The sequence below is a fragment of the Aphelocoma coerulescens genome, chromosome 4A (genome assembly GCF_041296385.1).
Source record: "Aphelocoma coerulescens isolate FSJ_1873_10779 chromosome 4A, UR_Acoe_1.0, whole genome shotgun sequence".
In the NCBI taxonomy this organism is placed as follows: Eukaryota; Metazoa; Chordata; class Aves; order Passeriformes; family Corvidae; genus Aphelocoma; species Aphelocoma coerulescens.
In genome coordinates, this window is record NC_091018.1 from 9,763,436 (window position 1) to 9,789,785 (window position 26,350).

At 39.4% G+C, this 26,350-nt stretch overlaps 1 protein-coding gene across 1 annotated transcript; it reads right to left on the reverse strand.

Annotated features, from left to right (window-relative positions):
- Window positions 1–3,304: 3,304 nt before the first annotated feature.
- RADX (RPA1 related single stranded DNA binding protein, X-linked) lies at window positions 3,305–25,333 on the reverse strand. Its single transcript, XM_069015250.1, has 15 exons — window positions 24,691–25,333; window positions 23,201–23,343; window positions 22,253–22,445; window positions 19,024–19,132; window positions 18,802–18,893; window positions 18,585–18,707; window positions 17,386–17,493; window positions 16,666–16,833; window positions 16,011–16,171; window positions 15,395–15,588; window positions 14,292–14,360; window positions 9,549–9,628; window positions 8,791–9,084; window positions 7,395–7,577; window positions 3,305–6,964 (listed from the first exon to the last, which is right to left on the reverse strand). Exons 1-15 carry the CDS (start codon window positions 25,331–25,333, stop codon window positions 6,819–6,821), a joined length of 2,706 nt encoding a protein of 901 aa, XP_068871351.1. The 3' UTR covers window positions 3,305–6,818.
- Window positions 25,334–26,350: the final 1,017 nt, after the last annotated feature.

The window sequence follows — 26,350 nt, forward strand, 5'->3', positions numbered from 1 at the left end:
AAATCCGTTCTCTGTGTTTGTAAACCCTGTGGTGTTTATCACTGAAGCACCCCTTCTATGGCCATTCTCTAATTATTGCCAAGTAGTTTTCTGAAGTAGTAATTCAGTGGGGAAAGACAATTGCTGCTGTCACCACAGAGCTGAAAACCAACCAGTGTACTCTAGTAATAGTCTCTGCTCCTTGTTTGGCTTTTGCTAAAATAGTGCAATTATTTTGATGACTCTTACACAAAGCAGCTACAAAAAGATACTTTCCAGTTAACCAGGGCTTCCCATAATCACATTCTTAGCTTGTTATATCAGTTTTCCTCTATTTAATTTGGCTCAAACAGCTAAATAAAATAGCAGTTTATTTGGCTAAGTGCATGATGAGATTAAAAGCTTAGTGAAAAAGATGTTTTGTTAAGATCAAGCACTGTCACTTTTTGGAATCTCAGGCAAAATTTGCAAAGCTAGATCAAATGTTAAGAGCAGCTTGAACCAGGAGTTAAGCTAATGCTTTAAAAGTAGAGCTGCCCCTACATCTCCTGTGCTGAAAGACAAAAAAAAAAAAAAAAAAAAAAAAAAACCACCTAAATATGTGCTCCATGGTGGGAAAAAATTAGGTTGTGCAATGGGCATGCTGTCCTAGTGATCTACTGAAATCGATATGAGCAATTTCTGTCTCAAAGTTCTCTGCTCTGAAACACCAGAACTGAGCTGTTCTTGAGACACTTAGCTATGTCATTGCCACTTCTTAACCTTAGTTGTAGCAATAGAAACAAAATCAGCCCATTTTCTTTTTTTTTTTTTAATGGCAGAAAGCACCAAAATTAGCTTGTTTTGCCAGTTGGAGCCTTTCTCCCTCCTGTACTTCAAAGCCTTTTAGCCTCACTAGTTTCCTTTCTTCACACAAAATGTCAGTGTGGAAACTTCTAAAATGCCAGCAAGGTACTCTTAAAAGGTGTGAAACTGGCTTGTCCTTCAAATGTCAAAATCGGCTACAGGGAAAGCTATTCAGGGTATGGCTATTTAGTTTTAATGTCATATCCTGTCATGTTCTAGGAGAACATTCAGCTGTAGACAATCTTGCCTATGCTGGCAGGTACTAAGGCTGAGCCATTAGTCGACACTTTTCCACAGCTGACTTTCATAGTGCTTTTCTTGCATACAATACTTTGTGACTTGTTTTCCTAGGAGGAATAAAAGGTAGAAATGCCAGCAAAATACCAGGCCGAGAGAGAATGCCATCTGCCTTTCTGTATGTGGAATTTCAAGGACTGTGTGTGAACTTGGTTTGGAGTAAAAATCCTGTTACTAAATCCTTGGGAATACTGGGCCATTTTGTTAGGTGTGTAACAGTAATTCTTTTGTTTATGGGCTACATGAAAATTATATTGATCACCCATTTATTAAAGCTTGGGTAGGGCTGGAAGACTTGTTAGGGCATCCCCTGCCATGTTTTCTTCTGCTGAGTGGTGCCAAGACAGAGTGCTCTTGGTGATTTGTCAAACTTGTCTAAAGAGTCTCCTAAATGTTTTGTCTCACTGCTGTTTTCTCCTTAATTCAAAAACTTCCCCACCAACTAGCCTGCTGATTTTTACTGCAAATTAAATTGCCTTTTCCTCTGTCCTCTTCTCAACAGGAGAGTTTGCACTCTGATCTGCTGCCAAGTTCTGTTTCTGTTCTGCTTTGAGGAAAAAAACCCAAAAAAACAAGAAGCCTGAATCTCTTAAGTCTAATCCCTTGAGTTTTCAAAATCATTTATTGTCCCATTGGTCTTCTCTAGATTGTTGCCCTTGAAGCCAGACTGCATCATCCCCAAACCACCCTGACAATTAAATTTTTTTGGTTCTCAGTCCTATCTTCCCCATCTTCCTCCAGAAATCATAGCTGCTACTTTTTGTGGCAACAGCTTGCTCTGGAGCTGTACCTCAGTTCGTGGCTTTCTATGATTCCTGGTCTTTCCAGTAACACTGCTGCTCTGTCAGCCCCTCTTCACTGCAAAATCCTTTTCTCCTGCCTAAGGGGAATGCTTTTGACGATTTTATTGTTGCTTGTGTTGCTGTGCCATTTGGAAAACTGCTGCAATTTTTTATAATCTTAATAGTGTCCCTGAACATCCTTCTAACCATTCTTCCTTGGGTATAATCCACAGAGGGTCATCTTCCAGATGATCAAATGGTTTCAAATGCTGAATAAAGCTGCTACCCTGACAGATTCCTGCAAAGCAGCAGCATTTGCTGTCCTGCTGGGTGGTCAAGGAGTTTTGGGAGGTTTTTTTGGTTGCTTTTTTATTTTTTCATAGCTGCATATCTGTCTCTGTGCTTAACTTGTATTTCCTCAAGATGATTAGGAGGCTGTTGCTCACAGGCCTATCAAAAAGGGAAACTAGACTAGTTTGGCCCAAACTGTTCTTGATGATGGTAAAAATGCAAAGAAGGGATTAAAAAAAAAATTGTTCCAGAGTTACTTTAGGGGAAAAAAGTTGTACAAATGGACCAGTAATTTCTTGGATGCTTCCTTTCTGAAGACAATGTGATATTTGTCCTTCAGATTTTAGACTTTTGTTTTCTACACACCTCAAAGAAAACTGCCCACATTCCAGGTCAAATCAGTGTTTAGATTATTACGTGCTGCAGGATTAATAAGGCCCTGCCCACCTGAAGACATCCACTTTATCTGATTGTTCTCCAGCCTCTTGGTCTAAATGTATTTGCTTGTTAATTTGCTCGGACTAGAGCTAATCTTCTTTGAAAAGACTAAAATAAAACAGACTGCACCAACCTTCACAGCAGCGCATTCTGACCTTTCCCTTGAGCCTGCAGTTCCTCTTCCTTTAGCCTGTAGTGTAGTCATACCCTTTTCTAGTGTGTTTTGGCCCCAGGCAATCAGGACTATTTGAGCCCGTTGCTTTCCAGCCCTCAGCCGTGTCGGAAGCTGTGGTTCAGGGCCCCATTCCCAGTGGGGTGAGGGCTGGAGGGCAGAGAAGAGGCACCGGGGCAAATGAAAGTCATCAGTATTCACCCAGATCATGGCCACAGATTACAGCCCAGACAAAAAACCCCAGCCTTTATTGTTAACTGCCTGCCAAGCCAGACTTCCTTTGGCCTCATTTCTCTACCTACTATGGTACAAGTGCCTGATAGGACTGCAGGGAGGCAGAACCCTGCTGCCTGCTCCTCAATCCCTTTCCAACATCCAGCTTTCCCCTGCCCAGAGTGCTCTCAGGGTGGCTCAGTCACTCCTAAATAGTTCACTGCCAGAGGGTTCAGGATGCTGTTGTGCTCATACAAGTGCCAAAGCAGTATAGCAATGCCAACGCCCCTTGATGCACGAGTTTTGTAGTGTTCATTTTATTCACACAACTTCCAGAGCTGTGAACAGACACAGCAGCTGGGTAGTCCATGAGGATTTGTGGATGTCAGTAACACTGGCTTTATCAGATGTCTCTCCTTGGGTGACAAGAGGTGTAGTTTGCAGACCCTGGAGCTGATTCAGCTGCTGTACAGAGTTCCTTCCTCTTGAGGAAATAGAACACCCTGCTGGGGTGGGGAAGCAGCTGAGAGCTTTGTCATTAGTGCAGAGCAGATCTTGTCCAAGCTCTTTCCCTTCCTGCAGGTTCAAAGAGACAGCCCAGGAAGGGTTATGATGCCAGCGTGTCCAGAGCACACACAGCTGTAGCATTCCCAGCCCATTTAGCTGACAAGCAGCCAAGGAACTGCCTCCTATCCTGCTCTGCCCAGCCTGGGGCTCAGCCCTGGTCCTGAAGTATAGGGGTGTGAAGGGATAAACAGACCCTGTTTTTCCTGTTTTTCTACAAAACTCATTTCAAAATGGTGTTGAAAGCAAAGAGAAGATGGAATTGGTGGTACAGATGTTGATGGAAGCTTGGTCTAGTTCTCCTTTAAAGTTTCTTGAAAAGAGTAAACATGACTGTGGAGAAGATTCTTGGAAAATTGAAACAACTTTCAAGAAGTGAAAAGAAATGGAAAGAAACAATTCAAGATGTTTACATATATTAATTAATTTATTTATATTCTCTGCTTTTCAGTGTCACACAACTTCTACATCATATTAATTCAAAATTCATATTATATTTATGATCTATGACTTAGCAACTTTTATACACTCAAAAGTACCAGTAACTACATATGCTCTACATTCATTCTTTAAAATTAATGCTGAAAACATAAGAAACATGCACATGTAAGGTTTTAAAGTACAGTTCTTTGGTCAGGTACAATTTCCACAGTTAAGGAATGTGCTCTGATTGTATTTTACCCTCAGCAGTAGCAATACACAGCAGCAAGAAAGGTGATTCCTATGATATTTTGCAGGAGTCATGACTGTATCTTAGCTTAACATGGCAAAACTAGCATGATTTGACAGACTCAAGATCAAAAATACATTGGTTTTACACTTGTGTTAATAAACACCAAATGAAGTAAAACAGCAAGTGGTTTCTTTCCAGTCTGACAGTGCTGGATTGGCAGGGAGGAGGGAGACAGCAGAGCAGTAGAATCACAGTAACACTGCAGCACATATTAAGTTCAGTGTTACTTAGCAGGATAGTGAGTGACTCTACAGATTGATCCAGAGTAGTAGAATTCCAAGTCTACTACAGGCATTGGATATTCACCAGCTGCACACAGAAAGCCTGTGCTTCCAACACTGGCATCCCATTCAGCAAGAGTAAATATCTCTCCTTCCCAACTTCTGACATGAAAAATTTCTAACACTTGTGTAACATAAAATTATATCCTTTAATCTAAAGGCATTAGACATTATCTATATTCCACACAATTCTAATATTTCTTTTAGAGTTAGGAAGTCCTAACATATGAAATTATTAATGCTATATGTTTAAAGTGTCCTAAGCAGTGCAATGCCACAAACAGCCTTTGGCTGCATTTCTATGGCATGGGATGGAGGGAGGTGGCTGGACCATCTCAACAACGTGGCTCTGTGACAATGTCAGCCACATCAGTCCTTTTATACAAAGATAATTCCTTTAAAAATTGCCTTAAGAAAGAACAATTTCATTAAAATTAGACTTCGATCTGAAGTATACGTAAATAAAAAACATTGGCTGACACAGTCAGCATGGCTCAGTTTGGAACATGAAGTGCTGTGTGACTCTCACTCCAGAGCAATGGCCTCTCACCTTCACATACCCATAAGCAGCACAATGACACAAATAACACTGCAAGCAACACCCTACTCTTCCTGGGTTGGTATCTTTTCATTTTGCCTTCTGCGGGTACTCTGAAAGGCATGAGTTGACAAACATTGCTCCAGAACTAATACTTCTGATTCATATAAAATAGACAGATACAACACAGTCACATTTAATTGACTTTCATTCTCTGCGCAATTTAAGTTAAACTACTCAATATATTTTTAAACTGTAAACTACACTAGAAAGACACAATAATTTAATTAATTTCATTACTTTTTAGCTGAAGTTGCCTGTGAACTTGTATGTAACAAAATCAGTTATATTTCTCTGGCAAATTACCATTAACTGAAGACAGGGAACAGACTTAAGTACTTGAGGACTAAGTCCACTGTCCCCAGGGCAGACAAGTGAGCTACTAGTTGAAAGAGGTAATCTCCAATTACCAACAGGCTGCTAAAATGTGCCTAAGAATCTATCTGTTCCTATAAATTAACTCTGTGGGCTTTGGTCAATTTTGGTACAATTTACCTGGCAAGTCTCCGTAATTCTTTCTTCTCCAAGAATTGAATTGGGAGCAGCATTTCAAATAGACAAGTAGCCAAATTGCAATAAGCTTCTGCTTGAAAATAATTTAATAACAATCCAGCTCTTTATGTGATTTGAGGCTGTTTAACATAGGAGAAAAATGTGCTACTTGATTCTGAACAAGCAGGAGCCAGTTGCTCCTTAGTACAGGCAAAAAGTTGGCAGAATTTTCCAGTCTTTTGCTCTTATGGAAGTAGCAGCTTCTCATAGTTGCTAAACTCCTTCATATACTCAGAATACACCTAAAAATGATGTGGCAAACCGTGTATCCTGCCGTAATTAGCGCTTCTTAAAGACAGTTTTTCTCTTGCAAAGCTAGAAGCAAGTTCCAATAAAAAATTTTCTTTTAAAAATATTTCATTACTCTTATTAATGAATAAACTATGTTAAAAACTTTTGGATGCTATACTCACTACCTAACACTCTGTGTACAAAAGCAGACATATAAAGACATAGCACCTGACCTTGCTCAGGTGAAAAGAACTGAAAGTGGTTTCCTGGATCATGGTACTAAAGGCATCATGGTATTTAATCCCTTTCACAGTAAGCTTCAAGCCTAAAGAGCAGTTAGGCTGCCTCTGGTAGCTTTCACTAAAAAAGATCATTACAGAACATAAAAATTCTCATCCTCAAAGTTATTCTAATTTCCAGGCTAAATTTTTATCACAGCCAGTTAATTCTTTTGCAAACACTGCCTTAAATATTAGGAAAGCTTGCCTCTCTTCTCAGTTCTCACCCAGATACATACACTTCCTGTGTATGTTTGTGCACAGCTGACAATCACTTTTACTCCTCAGTATCCTGCCAAATGACCAGTTCACTGTACTGCCTATTCATCCTTCTTGAACATCAGTGACCAAGACATTGTCTAATCTGTTTCAAGACTGAAAAATAAAGGCAACAATTGTCCTTCCCAGTTACATGAATGACCATTACAACTGCCCTAAGAATCATGATTTTATATTGTTTCTGCTAGTTCTAGAAAAGTGCAATGTGTAGAGGGTGTATTCAAGTTACAGCAATTTTATTTCCCTCCTTTTGAACAATATATATTTGAAAAGTAAGTTTTAAATTACACTGGATCCAGTACACCCGGTTCCACTGTCTTGTAGATTTTGCTCAGAAAGACTTCCACCTTATCATCACCCAAGTGACAGATGTCCAAGATGCAGATAACATGTTTGCCATCGAGTTCCTTCGCTGCTTTTACAATTTCATCTATAAGTTAAGGAAAGGTGGTTTTAAAAAGGTGTTTGCTGTATACTCTGTATACAATAAAAAGGCGTACAGAATTGATAATGTTTTCCGTACAGTAGTGTGTATATGTTCAACCTTCTTTCAGCGAAAAATTTTATTAGTAAATTCCATCACATCACAGAAATGACAGCATCAGAATCAGATATTAGTTTGAGGTTTGGATATTAAAATACTGTCTTCAGAGGATGAGAACAGCTCCAGCAAAAACTGCTTTGATAGTTCAGTATTATAGCAATTTACTACAGCTGGTGAAATAGAATTTACGTATCTTTCACTGAAGAGGTGAACAATGTCTGACCTACACCAGAGATTTCTACAGAGGATTAACTCTTGCACTGAAAGATAAAACAAAAAATGATAAATGATTATTGTCAGTGAAAGGCAGTCTCACCTGAAAGAGGAAACATGTCATGAAGCCTCCCACTGCTAGTGGCCTTCTGCTGGCGTGCAGAGATACAATTCATACAAGACAATAATGTATCATTCTGAATGTCTTCTAGTTGAAATAAGTGGGGATTGTCAGGGCAAAACAGTGGAAGAAAAGCAACATCTATTGCTATGTCATGGTTTATACCTGTTGAAGAAAAATATTTTATGTTAGCAGAAAACTTCATATTAGCCCATCAGCAACTTTGTGCACCACTTCTCTTTAAACAATTGCACTGATTTTTATTTATATGTTCTTCATCCATTAGTTAATAACTAATGTCTAAAAATATGGTTTTATATATGATTATACACAAGCACATTCAAAATGATATGATGTTATGAAATACTATGGTTTAAGGCTAACAATGTTGATAGTTCAGAAAACATTAAACTTTGGAAGCCATTTCATCCTCATTTTAACTTTATCTGCAAAGGCAGAGAAATTAACTTCACAACCAGTGAAACTATGCAGTGTACAATGCAGTGCTACTTTCATCTTCAATATAGTATTGTCAGTCCCAGGATTCTAATGACTTCAAATATTCAAACACCTTCTCTGCAAATGTCCCTAAGCAAATAATAGAAACTTTTAAATTATGGGAACTTAACATGAGCATTGTTAAGCAAGGCAGTTTCTGTCTCCTTTTAATGGGAAAACAAAATCAAACAGATTAATAACCCTCAATAAAGCTAGCAAACAGATACACATGAACTTGCATGTTTATATTTTAATAAATAAAAATCAACCAACTGACACTTCATGTTAACCAGAAGCAGCATGGAGCAGTTAATGACTATGGCTAAAATACAGCCCTTCATTTTCTGCCATGGAAGGAATGTACTTTAGGAACAACAGTACAAAAAAACCAACTCAATGAGAATAATGCTGAGAAGAAGCATTTATAGTTGTCTTTTTCCTTTTAAGAACACTAACTTGTTTCTGATAAACACCTCTCCAGCAAAAAGCAAGCTGACAAGTGCAATTGAATAATTTGCCTGATTATGTCAGGTTGAAATAGCGAACAGGACTTACTTCTAACTGAAATAATCAACAGTTTAAGGACTACGCACATTCTTCAAATGACATTCCTAGGTTTATACAAAAAACTAAAATTATACAAAAAGTGATACTAGAAACAAGATATTCAGGTATTTCATTGAAAGGTATGTTTAACGGGAATTACAGCTTTCTAGTAAAAAAATTACCCTAAATGAGGACTCTAAATCTAAAATGTCAGTAATTTTTCAAACTTCAAGAGAATACTCAGAATCAACTGATTCCTTTAGAGAAATTAATTCAGTTTCTGATGAACTTACACTGCTCTTGCTTAACCCTTTTTACAAGGCAAACTACTTACCCAGAACTGTCACTTCGTAATACCCAAGGCCATTAGCACTTTTAAACTCATTGATGTTTTTATCTGTCCTGGCTTCTGTTGGCTGGTGCACTGCTGCATGAAGGTTGTACTGTTGCATAAGTAAGTCTTTGTGCACATAATCAAATTTACATGGGATACTTTCTGGGAAAATTTTGCTGTGATGAAAATAATTCATTAACTTGTCTTTTACTTGTGCCCACAGGTCGCTCTGCCAGGAATCACAAGTTCTTCCAGTCTCTTCAGTTTCAGGTATATCACTCACTCCTTCTTGGTCTATTATAAGCACAGAAAACATTTAGCTGCTTATGTGATTATATAATTGTATCACTCCTCTGTTAAATAAGAACTACATTTCATTAGAACATTTCAATTATGAAGACATGGCAGAAATTAAAAGGGCCAAGAGAAAATGTGAGGTCTTATGCCATAAAGTGCTTCTGAGGTACTAAACTAACTTAAAACTTGTATAAAGATACACTGAGAATTTACTGCCCATAATGGGAAACAATCCAACACTGTCCTTTCAGCCATCCCTTAGAACACAGCAGAGAACATTGAGTAGAATGACATTGATGATACATTGCTACAGTGGTTCCCCAGAGGCTGATGCAGCCAGATGTACAGAGAAACTGTCTTAACAAAGGTTATAAGGAGATCTTTGTTGCCTGGTTTGGACCTGAAGAAAAGAAGTAGTCTTAAACCTCCTAAGGTTAATATAACAACTATTTGCAACATACCTGTGCAGTACCGCAAACTGTCTGACACAGCCTGTCCACTTTTATCTTGCACAGAATGTCCATGCTGATATTCACCCAAGCTATAAAAACAACGTTATAGTGTGTATACATACATATATATCTATATATATATCTATTTATTTTAAACCTAATAAAACTCTATGCAGCAAAAGACAGATTTCTAGTGATAAATGATACAAGCTCGAGTGAATGAGCTGATTCCTTGAGAGCTGTATACAGCAGCTTCACAATGAAACCTACTGTGCTCCGTAAATTAGCTTAGCAGAGTTTAGGACAAGTCCTGCTGGATTCCTGGCTTTGGGAAACTGATGGGGAAGGATTTTACACTCACAGCCCGGTGTCTGCTGCCCTCTACCGGCACCTGGCAGAAACACCACGCGTGACACGGCCAAACATCACAGGTGATCAACAGGTGACTCGACCTCAAAAACCTGGTGCTCAACATGCGGCTGCACTGTCCTATCATCTCCTTCAGCACTCAAAAGCACAGCATGAATGGAGCCATGTCACCACTCTGGAATCCAAAATGACAGAAATGCCAAATCTGTATTTTCCTGTGGACATACTGTCCTGTTGTAATGATCAGTTCAATGAAGCAAACTAGGTATTTGTTCGACTTTCTTTTTTTAACCATAAAGTTTTGAATTAATGGTAAGAAACTATTCTTTATCAATCTCTAACAAATAACCTGGGATATTATGCAGGAGAAAAACACAAGAGGCAATCTTCAAGCAAACATGGTAAAATAAGCTCTTAGGCCCATTTATTCCTTCCTTCTTTGATCCATTTCTCTTATTAGAATAAAACTCACCATGATGTCTGAAAAAACTTAGGGAAAGGCCTATCTTGATTATCTTGCATCACAAAAAACTGCAACAGGTAAGACTTTGTTAAGGTACCATTAAAATTCCAGACTATCAAAGTAGTTAATAATAATTACAAGATACGGACAGTAAAAAAGGAATCATAGATGAACATGCTGTTTAGTGGACCATACTGTATTTCATAAGGATTCGCAGGTTTTGTAAAAATTTTTTCTATTTCATACTAGGGTGTATCTTGAAAATTTAATGTCAACATTTTGTAACAAATGGAAAATATCTAAAATAGTATCTAGTGAAAAGATAAAAGGAAATACACTGTGGGTTTTGAGTATGAAAGTATACTTTATGAAATGCACTCCCATCGTGGATATATCATCACTGAAGTGACCTCCTTGTGATGTCCAAATCTAGGCACAAAAGAATCTTCACTTAAGCAGTAGACCTGTGCAATTACTGCCCACAAAATTATTTTTCACTTTTGAGATTTGGACCTGTCAAACATAAAATGAAACCCCAGCACAGCGTTAATAAAGGCTTGCTCAGAGACCACCGTGTCAAGTCAGATACATGCCAACTTCTCATTAAAGCCGAGGAATAAACCAAGTCATACTGCTGACAAGTGGATAGCATGGAAAGTGGATATCGTGTTTCTTTTTCTTTTAAAATTGTCCAGTTTTGGAAGTGAATAGGCTCTAATTTAAAGCAAGTAGAGTCTCAGGAAAATATGAAAAAAAATTGTCACAATTTTTCCCCACTTTTTTCACAGATCTGTTGCTGGGATAATTTCTACCTGCCCAATACATTATTCCTACAGGCCTGCTTTGTGCTGGATGTATGAACAGCCTAACTCAAGCTAGGCCTGTAAGGGAAACTACTTGTCTATACACACGGTCCATGTGCTTCTTTGCCAGCCACTATGTCTGAAATGCACCTGAGGCCACCCAAATCCTTCCATTTACTGCAATATGCTCCTGCTGTTGTACACCAAACACCCACAGCCTATTTTACCCATGACAGCTTTAGGAGAACTTGTGCCCTGCCAGATTTGCTGTTCCCAGCCTGCATCCTGCACACCCCTCTTTTCACAGATGCCCACTTGCAAAAAAAGCCTTTATTCACTATTTTCAGATACACTGATATTCAACTTCTCAGTCATTTTACTTTAAGGTACTGTCATCAAAAATAACATCAATCAAAACTTATAGCAGATCAGTATTTTCAGAAACTATTGGGAAAATAAGCATGTCCCATGCTTCACACCTATTTCCTAAGCACCGGGACTAAATGTGATAAATGAAATTAAGAAATAAAATAGTTAAAACTCGCAGCTATGCCTAAACAATGCAAGGAAGTACAGTGCCTCAAAACAACACAACAGAACATCCCACTCACTGATAGAACTGGTAAAACTTATTTTATAGACTGGTTTGAAACTAACTGTTCTGATACCATTATGGTAAACACATCTACCACAGCAAGTAACAGAGAGACCAAATAGCCTTTTATGATAATTTGACAGGACTACACAAACTGATTTTTGGTATCTACTGATTTCTCCCTGGCAAATTCCGATTTATGTCAAAAAGGGCTGTGACGGAAACATCACATTCCGTGAAACTTTTGGTCATACAAACCTCAAGCTGAATTTCCCTATACTGTAGAGTGCCCACCCCCTAGCTGTCACATCCATGGGAAGGAAAAAGGATAAAAGGGTCTACATGACAAAAAATACAGAAGTGAAACTGCAAGGATAGAAGCATGCATACAAGTTACTTTCAAGCAGTATGGAGTGGGAGCACATAATGCAGCAGCAATTCCATGGTAACGTGCTAAATTTACAAAGATTAAAATTCCAAGAAAACTACTGTGCTTTTTTCCACTTCCACATAAAAATAACCCTTTCTGAAATTCCTGATCTTTCTCCATTCACAATCACTTCATTCTCTATAAATTAAATTACTTTGGAGTACATTATGTGCTTAAATGTACCATTATGTGGAAGATCTTTACTATCAAGGATATAAATATCAACAATAATACTAAATTACCCAGCTTCCTTGTTCTTTCTAAAACCCTTAATGATCAGGTAGGTTACCTCAGAAATGCAGGAACTGTGGCTGTCAATAAAAAGCCTCAAAATAAGCTATTACTGCTTAAAAACCCCAAAAATGCAACCACGCGCTGAAAATAACATACAAAAAACTTGATGCAGAATAGTTTAAGTTAGAATATGTACTTCAAAACTTATCTCTACTCTTGAACTCAATGATCATTGTGGGCCCCTTCCAATTCATAATATTCCCTGAAATATGTGAAGTTTGTTAAAACTACTGCTGTTATTTAATCAACATATTAAAGTATTTCAGTGAGAGCTGACCTTCTGCTACATCTAAGGAACAGAAAACAATGCAATTTTAAGGTATGTCAGCTAACTTTCTATTTTTCTTTGGCAATTTGGAGAATTCAGCACAATTCTATAGTTAGTTACAGAAATATACGAGTTACCTTTTAATTATACAGAGTGAAACAGCTTTCCATAATCCAACACAGACTTTCTCCTCCTTTAGCTGGGGTTCTAGCACTAATGGCATAGAGTAGACACACAGGTAGTGAGGAGAGTAGCAGATTGAGAAAAGCAGAGAACAAAGTAAACATGCCTTAACTTCTGGCTTCACCTAGAAGAAATGGGGACAAGACATTCTTCCCACCCTCCCCCCCACCCTGGAAAAAGGGGAACATTTCTCAGCAAGCAAAAGAAAACAGGATTCCTTACAGTCAAGGAAAACCTGATTTTCCTATAGATTTGTACCACAGTCCCTGCAAACTCCTGCACCACCTGCAGAACTGCAACGTTAAAGCCAGGTGATGCTTTTAACGAACCAGCTGCAAAGTCAGGTAACCATTTCTCCTAGAAAACGCAGTTTCTACCAAAAGGACCGGGAAACAACGGACACATGGGTTCAAAAGAGCCTCATTTATCCCACAGAAAAAGCTGTTGCAAATTAGCTTCCAGTAAATGTGTTTCAAGAAAATAGGCATGCTTGTAGGGGAGCAATACTGGCAGAATGGTCAACAACTTTGATCAACTCTCTCATTACCACTGTTGCCCTATTCCTAGCACCATGCTTCTCAGCTTTAGGGGAGAAAAGAAAGAGATGCCTAAAAAAAAAAGTAAACCAAAAAGGCAACTGAGCTGTATATGTCGTTACGACACAAATCCAGATCACTGCCAAAATACACAAACATCCTAAATTACTGACACCAAGGAGTTCAAACATTCAAGTTGCTCATGTTCTGTCTGGAACAAGTGACAAGAATTTATGGCCCTTAAACAAAATGCACAAAGTAAAGTAGCTTGTAGCCCCAGACTAACAAATAAAAGCACACATTCAATTTCCTTAATAATTTCACTCTTTTAGTTATTTCAGTAGGTTCCAGACTTGACAGAGCTCTGGATTTGAAATTCCAACCTGGACTTCAAAAAACCCACACCTTCTCTGGATCCAAACTGAGTTATAAAACAACTGAGTGCTGGGGAGTGAAAGGAGCCAGAGGTGTGGCTTTCCAGTGACAACTATACTTACACCTTTGTAGCATCAAGAAAAATGTACAGCTCAGCCACCACCAGAAAATCCGTAATTACCATGATGAATCTCTGTTACTATATATTCCCTTAGCATTAGTAGTGGCAATAGAAGATGTTTAATAGCACACTCAAAATTATGTTTCAGATATATTTAGAGTCAGTGTAGATGAGTGAATAGAAAATATTAAACTCTACCCTCATCTGTTCTTTAATTTCACTTCCATACAGATTCCCGATCTGCAATATTTTTACTTGAAATATTTTTGTTTCATTATTGAAATTATTCAACACAATTAATTTCACAGGACTTACCCAAGTTTTCTTCTTACAGTCCGCGTAAAATAGGGGTAGGATGATACAGGACTAACAGATGTACCTCCCCTTAAAGTAGGAAAGTCACCATTATTTTTAAGTATCTATTTAAATGGAAATTCACAAAGCAAGGAACTTTGATGTTTTTCTTTCAGGCACAACTAAACTAAGACACTCAAATGCTGGAAGTTTTCATATGGAATAGAAACCGCTAAGTTTGCTGTAACACTGCCAAGACAACTTCTATTCACCAAGGTTGTCTTAATACTAAATTTTTATTCAATCCTCATTATATTTTATTTAATTTTCCCTCAAAATATTCTAAATATCCACCCTCTTCACACATTATGACTTATGGATGTGAAAAGTCAAGAAGAAAAATATCCCCTTTATAGCATGAGGAATCCACTGCAAAAAAACCAGATGTGACTGGCCTGACTTTTGAAACATTCCACCTGTCAATGTATACACCAGGCTCTCAATAGTAAGTATGGGTGTACTAGATTTTACAGAAGTGTTGCAACAAAGGGCAATCTTATGCAAGCAGTTACTTTACTCCTGAATCTAATATAGTTGTATGAGACAAATTACAAGTTATTTTGAGCCCTTAGGTTAGGATGACCACCATCCACTTTCCTTTCTGACAGCAAGTTACAGCTACATGCAGTACACCCCATTACTCAGAAATCAAAAATAAGGTGTGTTTGAAATTAAGGAACAGGTATATCTGATTCTGCATTTTCAGTCAAGATACCCGATTTCCTCACACCACTGTAACCATTGTTTGTTCCACAGCTATGTCACTAAATTACATTTGGTTAGAGTATTAACTACTTTTATTTCAAATCTGTGAGCTTAGTAACAAAGTAGTATAAATATTAATCAGAAGAGAGCACTGCAAACCTGCTTTAATTAATCCTTCATTAGCATGAGCAGTGTAATTGTCAGCACCTGATGCTAGGAAAAGTACATAACTACATTTTAAAGAATAAACTGTATATGTTTTTAAAGCTTTCTTATGTATTTTCTACAGTCTGGGTTCTGGCCTAATTTCTGTAAACACTTTTTGGAAGATCCACCACATATTTATGAAGAAAGCTTACTGATCTGCATCTCTACTGAATCTGCGTGGTGTCTTCCTCTTGACTGAACTCCCCTTTGACAGCAGAGCTTGGTGCTGATGTTCCCCAGGAGTGCAGGGTGGCCCCAGAAAAGATTTAACTTCTTCATTTTTTCCCTTGTCAACACAGTCTTCTTTGGACACAGAAGAACTTCCAAGAGACTGAGAAGTATCTTGCTGCAACAATAGTTAATTGTTTAAAACTTTCAATGCACTTAAAGCTATTGCTTCCAACTCAAAAACCTGAAAATTTCTGACAGTCACCTTATATCTAGCAGAAATTATCTTCTAATCATATTAATAAGGTAAATTCTGTTTAGAAAGTGACAAGTGAGCCTGTTGCAGAAGTTCCCTCTCCCACACTCCAATTTACATCAGGTGATCAGTCAAACTAGCAACTTTTAAACAGTCACAAGTTTTACAGAGGACTGCCAAAATACTTTCAGAAAAGCATTGAATCACTGCTTTTCAAAATTTTGCTCTCAAAAATCAAATTAAGAGACAATGTAATTAGGTTCTGAACTCAAATGCATAATTCTCCATTCTAATTACAATCATAGCTGCTTAAGTGCTATGGTGTTATCTCTCACACGCTGTACCTGGACAAGTTCCCCTCCTGGGGCTTCTTCAGCTGCATCTCTACAGCTTATGTATCTTATGGCACTAATTATTCCCTGAACAGCAATTCGCTTGTGTTCTCTGTAGTGCAGGTCTTCAATCTCTTTCCCTATTTCACCTATGGGTTTCAAAATTGATTCAACTGCAAAAAAAGAAATTTCCAGAATCAAGTTTTAGAGAAATATAATACCAAAATTTCTGAACACAAGACTAACAGAATGATTTATTTTACTAAATACTACATTTATTTAAACTTAAGGTTTTAAAGAATTCTAAACCTTTTTGTTATCCACATCACATGGAAAAAAATTCAAACAATAAACCTTTTAGCTCATAAGCATCCATTAGTATGCATTATCAGACACCACGATTTCTGTTTCTGGTGAAATTTCCAGCTCAATGTATCCCTCAGAGTAACTATTTTTAATTTTGATTTAGCAGAATATTCAGAGTAAAACTTCTGGGTATATCTGTAGCTCATGTAAGCTTCTACAATTCTCCTGCAGCTAACGGTATGATATTTTCTGTAAGGTGAGGATTTAGCCTGTGAAACATTTAGTCATAAAAGAGAGTTTTTCTTGGAGTAAGACTGACTGAAAAAGGCCACAAATCTTACAGATATTTGATATATGATACCTTCATTGTTTTTACAGTATTTCAAAAAGCTATCAGGAGGTCGTGGAAAAGGGTAATAGCCACCAATAACAGTTTTCTTTATTTGATCAGCTTCACTTTGCGATTTCGTCCACTGAATGAAGTTTTTCACTTTGGCATCCTTGGTGTATGGCTGGCCCTTGTGCCACCCTTTTAAAATAAAAATAATCAGGTATCAAACCAAAGCAGGTTACTGAAAACTGTTCTCATTTTGAAACTTCCCTGAACACTACATAGAAAAAATAAACTAAGAAAATCTTGACTAGAGAGTACAAAAGATGTCTTTTGTCAAGAGTGTTTTACAAAATGAGTACCTTGAATTCCTTGGCTACACTTGCATTTGACACTGAAAGACAAATGTTAAATAACAGAAAAAAATAAAACAACTAACGAAAAAGCTCCTAGAAAAGGAAAGCTGCAAGTGTTTTTTAACGTTTTAAGTAAGTGGTAATTGCCATTGCTACCCTATCAAAAGATTAAAAGTCTGACAGAATTAGTAAACATATGTCTTAACCTAGTAATGCTTTTCATTAGATAAACCCATTTCAATGCCTCACAAGAATGCCATTTGCCTGGTTTTTTTTGCAGTGGTGTTTCATTATTACCTCATGGTCTGCACTGATTATTTTGCTGTAAAATGAAAATACCCTTTCCAAAGAAATAACATGAGAACTACATAAAACTAGAACTAGTTTAAGTTACCTGTAATGAATATTTGACTTTCATTTGAAGTCGTAAGGTAAACTGTCCTGGAAGGATTCTCAGTGAGGTCCTGGATCACTCTCATCTGTGTACACACCAAGTATGTCACTGGAGAAAAAAAAATCTTCATTTTTTTTTTCCTGATAGTTCATTAATTTTAGAATGGCAAGACTGACACATACTGGATTAATTTTATTAAGTGCTCTAAACAAGACAATTTAGTTCTTGATCCTACAAATGTTTCAGCATGTTTTGACTCTCCATTATAAATTGCATGGAGATATAATTAAATCTTCAATTTAATTTCAGCATAGGTATTAGAACTAAAACATGAGATACTTCTTAAGGATAGAAAGTATAAAATCATGAGAAATTATGGCATGCCACTGCAAAATTTTTAAACAGAGTTCAAACTCACTCTTTTGTTAATATCTCAGTTAAACATTGGAATGTCGTTCTTCCCCACTTCCCCAGAACACTCAAGATGAATGCAGCCATATTCTTAGTAGGGCTGTGCAGCTGGTGCTGCATCATATGATATAAAAAATGCACATTGACACCCACCAGTGTTAAAAGAAGGATGAATGCTTGGAGGAAAAGAGAAAGAAGGCAAGAAGAAATATTTAAAGCTCTTTTAAAATCCTTCATTAAGGATTCCCTAGTTTGAAATTTATTAGTCTTAGCTCATGTGTGATAACTAACACAGCTGGGTAATGACTGCTGTTTGGGCAAATAATACTGGTTCAAAGAAATTAAGCTTTTCCACTTTCACCTCTCTCTTAATTCAATCCTCTTAAATTACTCCTGTCTATAAAAAACCAGGTATTTGCAGGTCAAGAGGAGCAAGAGATTTGACCAGCTACTGCCTTTAATTGCCTCTGATGCAAGTGATGTTGCCCCATGTGCTGCTTAACTTTTTGTCTGAAATGAATGAAATCAGAGGAGCTCCAGGCCCAGCTGTCCATCTAATTGTTTAAACTAATTGACAGACTGCAATTTGTAAGGGTTTCAAATATTTAAAGTGTTTTTTACTTTTTAAATTTTAACTTCTGATCAACTATCTTCTGCTTGAGGAGATAAATCGTGGCATTTTTGGCATTTTTTTATTCAGTGGCAACTAATCTCAGAATTAGAAATTCGCAACTAACTAGAAAAACATTATAAATAATTATTAGTAAGTATTATAGAGAGATGAATACTTGGATGAATATGCTCGAACACATCTGGCTGAGAAGTTGCAAACAATTCCAGTATGAATGGTTGGTCTGAGGTCCCATCAATGGCATGTGCCCAACGATAGAGCCAGAAGTCTTCACTGTGTTCTATATAAACAAATATTAAGAAATATGTATAAGCATTTACTCAGAAATTTAGAAACTATTTGATAATTTCTGAAAGTCATATTTATAGAAAAACCTCTTTTTCTGGCTCGCTCAGCCCTTCCTACAAACGTCACAAGACCAATAACATCACAGGAATGATTGTTTGGTAAGTCATCCAGTTCTGACCTAAAACCAAAATAGAAGAAAGCTGGGTAAGCTTTCTCAGAAACTTTGTAAAAAGCATTTCCAATTAACATTCACTGTAAGGTAGTGTGATTTAAGTTCCAGCTTGATAACCAACAAAATTCTATTTTACCTTGTGATAAACCGATATTTAACTTCAGGCAATCCCCACTCTGGCTTAACCATTTCTTCTGGAATAATACTTATTTCAGTAGGAGGATCTCGAACATTAAGGCTAATTTCTGACAAAAAAAAAGTCATAACATTTAAGGCATGAATACAAATTATCATCATCATCATCGTTGTTATCGTAAAAATGTAACAAAAATAACAACAACCCATAAAGAAACCAGGGTAAAGTTTTAAATATTCCAACTTTGTGAAATTATTAATCAATTTCTCTGACTTCAGGTTTTCATCAAAATAAAGTACGGAATTCAGGTACAGCATTCAACAAAGCAATTTTATCATCTAAGGAATGTTAAACTTTCCAACTGCCTACATGAGCCAACTAGTCCAATACAGACAGTATTTTAACAGAAACTAATCCAACCATACTGATTAGATACAAAGTACTTTTTACTAGCTTTATTGTCAAATGTCATTAAGGTCTGAAACTGATGTGCAGACAATGAAGTAAAACAGAACTAGCACATGAGAATTTCTGTATTTGATGCCAGTCCAGGTAATTATTAATAGGATAGAAATACACCATGGCCATGGAGGAAAACAAAAGGTCTTCTCATGCCTATTCTATAGCACCTGAAAATTTTAATTTATTAATCAGGTTGTTTAGATACTAAATTATAAACATGGCGGAGCACTGGGGCAAGCAAGGCGTTCTTCAACCAGATTAAAAAATACAGGAAGAATGGCTTCAGCTTCTAGAATACACAAGGCAGTACTCTATGGTCTCGTAACAGGACAAAACTTGCTGGTATATAAAAGACAGATTCTGATGGAAGTTTCTTGGGTTTGAGTAAGGGATTATTCAAATAATGCACCTAGAAAAGTAATTGCATAGATATAAATAATGTATACAACTGTTTATGTAATTACATCTGGCGCCTCACCCTGGCAGTGCAACATTAGAAAGGTGTTATAATTCAAGTCAGACCCTCTACTTAGGAATATTCTCTAGGCTTCTGCTTTCTAGAAATTAATTTGGAGGACAATTGTGGTTTTGCATATGGTCTTCTAGGACAGTATCACTGAGAAAATTCCTGAAACAAAATTTTCCCATGCATCAGAACTACCTATAAATTGTTTCATTATTTTGAGATTAGATGAAAGTCATATACTCAAATCAGGATTATACCATAGGATGAGTCAGGAGCTAAGGTCAGTCCAGGCTGTCATCAGTGCCATGCAAATTCAGTGATGTGTGAAATTAAAATGTGCACACTGCCTGGCAGTGGAATTCAAGGCATTGGTACTAAGTTCCAAAGGTTTTAGGTCTTGCAATGGCACCTCTCAGCACATCCCACAATGCTGCAGCTGCAAACAAGGGCCAGCGATGCAGAGCTACTCCACAGAAGTCTAGGGATGAGCCTGAAGCACAGTACCTTGCAGGACTCTCAATTTGGAAAACCTTTAATACTGGGGCCTAGATAACTCTGCAGATATATTGTACAATATTTGCAGGTGAATGGTTCTAAGGACACACTGCCAAGTTGGGATCTGATGGAATTACAAATTGGATATAAATGAAGAAAAAAGTAATTATTACTTAAGCGATTCAGTGTAATTGAAACCTGAAATTGTCCAACATTGGGCATATACAGAGACACTCAGTGAGGTAATAAATTTCACTTCATCTGAACAAAAAAAAAACAACAAACCCTCATGCAAAGAAAGTTGCACAAAATCCATGTTACAAATGCTCTAAAATTTTTACTGGATATTCTGTTCTCTTGAGACTCACTTCTTATAGGACATATGGTCATATCATCCATTCATGCATCATGGGATTATGTATATTCATATTAAGACAAAATTCTTGGCTTTGTGCAAAGAACTGAGATTCTGTACATAGTTTTGTATGAAACAAAGATTTACAGTCTCTGCAGTTTACCTGTGGTCTGAAAATACACCACGGCACTTCCCTGTGGAGTGACTTCTAGCTCTTCCATTACACATCTAATACCCTTTACAGCCCAGTGGCTGAATTGCTCATTTTGATCTCTTTGTTACCATTTCTACCCCAATAATGCTTGCAAGAAATCAGAAGTGTAGAGTGAATAAGGCCATGAAAATGCAGAGATATTTGCCCATAGAGAAAGTCACCTCAGATGGCATATTTTATTCTGTCTTCTTTGCACAGAAAGGTTTTGTGGCAATTATAATTGTTTACAGGGTTGGCTTGTAATTGTCATCACCTTCTCTCACAAACTTCCATTCCCGGCTGAACATTTCTATCTCCTGCCAAGTCATCACAAATACTTCAGACATTGAGATCTGGTTTTAATGCAAATATATATCAGTCAGGGAATATATTGCTTCTAGCAGTGAAAACATTGCTTATTTTTGTGCACTGCAGCAACTCTATTAGGAAACTGTCATCGTCAATAAGTTATACATACATCATCCTTCACCAACATGCATATTGTTTCAAGAAGTTACTTGAATTGTCTGGGTGCTGGCTGTCATTTTGTTCTGAGTATAAAAGCACAAAATGGGAAAGAGTTCATGTAGAGTGAAGTAGGAGAGAAAAAAACCCCAAAGCTGATCAAATCCAGTTTGAAAAGGCCACTACTGTTATATTGCAGGACTTGTATTTTGTAGTATAGCTTCTTTGAGTATCTGCCACACTAAATGACTGGCAAGTAAGAAAATGCTTTTTCATAGCCAAGGAATATTCTTCATACACACACTCCCACGGTGATGCTCTTTCAGCACACAGAAGTAATCAATGCAACTTTTTATTCTGTGGAGCTGTGCAGATACTCTGGGCCTTGGCAATATACACTAAAATCTAAAGTCAGATGAGTATGGAAAAGGTGTGAGCAGTGCACAAGTGATATGTGTATTATTAAGCAGGAAGTAGAATCAGATTAAAATTCAGTACCAGAGGCCTATCTTTATAATCTCAGTTCCTGATATCAGGGATACTTTTTGTATTTCTTTATTTTTTAATTAAAGGTTTTAACTAATTGTGGCAGTAAACTTTGTAAACATGATTTAAATATAAACAGGGAACACCAAGAACCTGGATGCTCAGACACCTTTCAGAGGTACTAATTAAGGATTTATACCTTATCAATTACTCTCAGCAATGGATCACTTTCTATTTTATTTCTATGGAGAACTACTTTGCACAGCTGTATTTCATTGATTCAAAATAGGATTCTGCAATACTTAACCAATTGTAGCAAATCTCTTCATCTGTGAATCTCCTGGGGTGGGGTGTGTTTTAAATGGGTAACTGGTTTTGATGGTATACTTGTCAAGGAGGAGCACTGTGCCAACCTTCATACTGTGATACCATTCAGGACACAACGAATTCCACAAAACCATTGACATCATGCCTGAACCATCAGCAACTTCAAAGTAGGCCTGAAGAAAAAAGAGACAATATACAGTCATATTTTATTTATTATAATTCTGGTATGTATTTATTTTGGATAATGCACCAGATACTTGACTCATAAACTATTTCTCTGTTACAAATGGATATAGAGGATATTCCAGAACTTGTACTGAATACTAGAGCTGAAAAAATCCCCAGCTTTTAAACGGGGCAAATGCTGAATCTGTAACTGAGTAGATCACTAAGCAGTAAAAAAAGATTTTTAAAATAACCCACCACACCTCCAGTCTCCTTTTCCAAGGAGTTCAACACAAAAATATCATAAGTTAAATATATTAGAAAAATGATTAAGAATTTTACAATAAATTAATCTATCTGAAAGACACCAGATGAGAAAATCAGGGGCTAGAAATCATTTAAATGTATTGGTTTTGTTTTGTTGGTTTTTTTTTTGACAGGACATACTAACTCCAACCTTCAAAGCACAGAGACTAGAAAAGTTTAGGCTGTTAAACTACTAAAACCTCCAAGTATCTCTTTCTTCACAAAAAGCTCAAATTTAACTACAGTAACTGAAACACGTCCACTAAAGTTTATACACATATGATCACAAAATTCAGCATCTCCTACTCTAGAGTGCTCAGCATTTTTGTAAAGGCAGCATTTTCCATATAAAATAGCTATGAAATAACTTTATATGCTTACTATATGGGAAAAATTATTTTCAAATATCCTACAGCAATTTTTTTGAGTGTTAACCTATGCATTCATCCCTCTTTACCTGATAAGGCATATCCATTTTTTTCTCTGGTTTTCCATAGTACCTTAGTCTAGATTTGTGCAGGATTCTCACAAGAAGTGGATGGAAATGCACTCTGCTTCTCCATGTCATTTCCAGATGACCAAGATTAGTCAGTTTGGAGACTAAGGTTAAGGGGAGGTGAAAAGAAAAGACCGAAAAAGAGCATTCATGATTGAACATTTAAGTTTTCAGGAGTAAAGTGCCAGGATGTCACATGTATTTTATTAACGTTTCTAAGATTTAAAAAAGCTCATTTGCTGATATCATTCACCAATAAATTCTATTATGAACTATCTGCACACAGCATAGTTTTGCTTTGGGTTTTTGTTTACTGAGAGTGATGACACATTTTAAATTACACAGAAGTGTTGTCAGATGAGCAGAAGAGCTATTACAAAAAAACACAGGTGTCAGCCTACCAGGGCATCACACTCATGCAAAAGTCCTGTTACACCTCTCTCCTCATCAGGCTTCGTGGAATGGCCTGAGCACCTCAACACTGACCATATTTTGGGTGGCAGCTTCTAGGTGTGAGCATCCCACCCCACAAACCAGACACAAGACTACTATTGCACCCAGTGTTTTTGACACCTCAGAAGACAGGGCACAAGCACCACAGCAACTATTTTCAGTCAATGTTTCACAGAGTTTAAGAAACTCTCTCAAAGCAACAGAGAATCATGAAAGGGGTTGGGTTCAAAGGGGTCATCTTGTTCCAGCACTCTGCCATGGGAGGGACATGCTCCACCAGACCAGGTTGCTCAGATCCCCATCCAAGCTGGCCTTAAACACTCCCAGAGACGGAGTATCCACAAGCTGGCAACTCTGAGACACCTGTGCCAGTGCCTCACCATCCTCCCAGGGGAGAGGTTTCTCCCACAGGAGCAGGTGAACACAGGTGGCACATTCCCAGTGGGGCCAAACCCAGCTGGAGAATCACCAGGGAGCTCAGCCCTGCTGCACAAGCAATCACAGAATCAATTAGGTTGGAAAAGACCCCTAAAAATCATCGAGTCCAACCCATGACCAAACACCACCCTGCCCGCCAGGCCATGGCACCAAGTGCCACCTCCAGGGACGGTACCTGCATCACCTCCCTGGGCAGCCCGTTCCAATGTCTAATCACCCTTTCTGTGAAGGAATTCTTCCTAATGTACAAGCTAAACCTCCGCTTAAGACTATGTGCTCTTGTACTGCCGCTGGTTGCCTGGGAGAAGAGCCCGACCCCCAACTGGCTACACCCTCCTGTCAGGTGATTGTAGAGAACGAAAAGGTCCCCCCTGAGCCTCCTCTTCTCCAGGCTGAGCCCCCCCAACTCCCTCAGCCGCCCCTCATAGGACTTGTGCTCCCGACCCTTCCCCAGCTCCGTCGCCCAACGCAAACAATGGCAGCACCCCTTCTCTGCGTGTACCCCAGGGCGCCTCAGGTCGTCCCTCCCGCACCTCTGTAGCCGCCGCCTCCGGGCTTACCGTCCACATCCACCTGCGCCGGGGGCCTGTCCGGCACCCATACGTCTCCATAGGGATCCTCGTTGTTCCAGAGCGGCAGGTAGTGCCTGTTGTCCCCGCGGAGGGGCTGGAGCGGGCGGTGCCCGTCGGGCAGGGTACCCGCGGCGGCGGTGGCGGTGCCCCCCGCCCGCTCCAGCCCCTCCAGGCAGAGGAAGCCGCGGTTCAGGCGCTTCTCGTCGTAGCGGTACGAGCAGCGCGTGAGGCGGAGGCGCGTGCCCGCCCGCAGACGCGCGCGCTGCACGAGCCCGTTGAGGCGCGGCGCGAGGTGGCAGCGGTGCCGGCGCGCGCCGTCTGCGAGCGTCACGTCGTACCAATACTGGTGGGGGGCGGCGGGCGGCGCCTGCGCCAGGTACCGCTCCACCGCCACCACCGTCACGGCCGGTGGCTCCGCGGGCGCTGCGCTCAGTTGCGAGGAGCCCTGCACCTCCTCAAACACCCTCTGCAGACAGGAGGCCCCGCCGCCCTCTGCAGAGGCCGCCGCCCGGCTCTCTTCGGCGAGCTCCGGGGTAGGGTCCTGCATGACAGCGTCCTGGCCGCCCCTCCCGGGCGAGAGCCGCGGCCCGGGGCACTGCCGGTGGCGGCGGCCGCGGGCTCCCGCTGTCATGGCTGAGCAGGGACGCCGCCCCCATGGCGCGCGCGCGGGGGCGGGGCGGGTGCGCGCGCGCCGTTCAAACCTCCAACGGCCGGGGCGGGGGCGGGGACAGCGACGTAGGGACAAGGATACCGGGACAGGAAGGCGGCGGCCGCGGAGCAGCTGCGGTCGGGAGTAGGGGCGAGGCTGAGGCCCGGGGAAGCGGTGGGAGGGGCGGCCGCGGGGTCACCGGCGATAAGCGGCCGGGTAGCGGCGGCGGGCGGCTCCGGGTGTTCCTCCGCTAGGCCCGGGGCCGTGGCTGCTCCTGTGCTGGCTCGCGGCCCTCCCTCGTCGGGGCATTGTGGCGGTGCCCGGGATCGGGGATGTAGGTGACCCCCAGCGCCCCGTCAGTGGGACAGAGGTGCCAGGTCTGGCAGCCCCCTGAGCAGCGAGTAGCGCCTTGGTCCCTCCCTCCCTCAGAGAGTTCTGCTGCACCTGTTCCTGGTTCCATTTAAGTGGATGTGCAACACTCATCATTGCTTCTTCCTTACCATCAATGTGTTCCGAGTTAAGAGTCTTGTGCCAGCTCCTAATAATTGTATTTGCCTTCTACGTAGTTGCAGTGTGTGGTTAATCGCAATCATCATTGAAACAGTCTCCTGAGTCTTGTTTGTTGCTCCCATCTTCAGAAGAAATTCTTACTAGTAGTTCCTAAGTGTGTGACATTAATTCTTGTCCCATTGCCACTATCAGCTTCTTTATCATACCACAGAATCAAAGAATGCTTTGGGTTGGAAGGGACCTTAAAGGCCATCTTGTTCAAAACCTGCCATGGGACACTTTCATTAACATCGTAAGTAGTCCAATGAAAGCTTAGAGAGATCCTGAACTTTGTATTTAGTGTTTTATTAGTGCCTGTACTTTTTTCAACTGGAGGAAACACCTCTTATGAGGAAAGGTGGAGGGAGTTGGGCCTGTTGAGCCCAGAGAAGACAAGACTGAGAGGGGATTTTAGCAATGCCCACAAATATCTCAAAAACAGGTACCAAG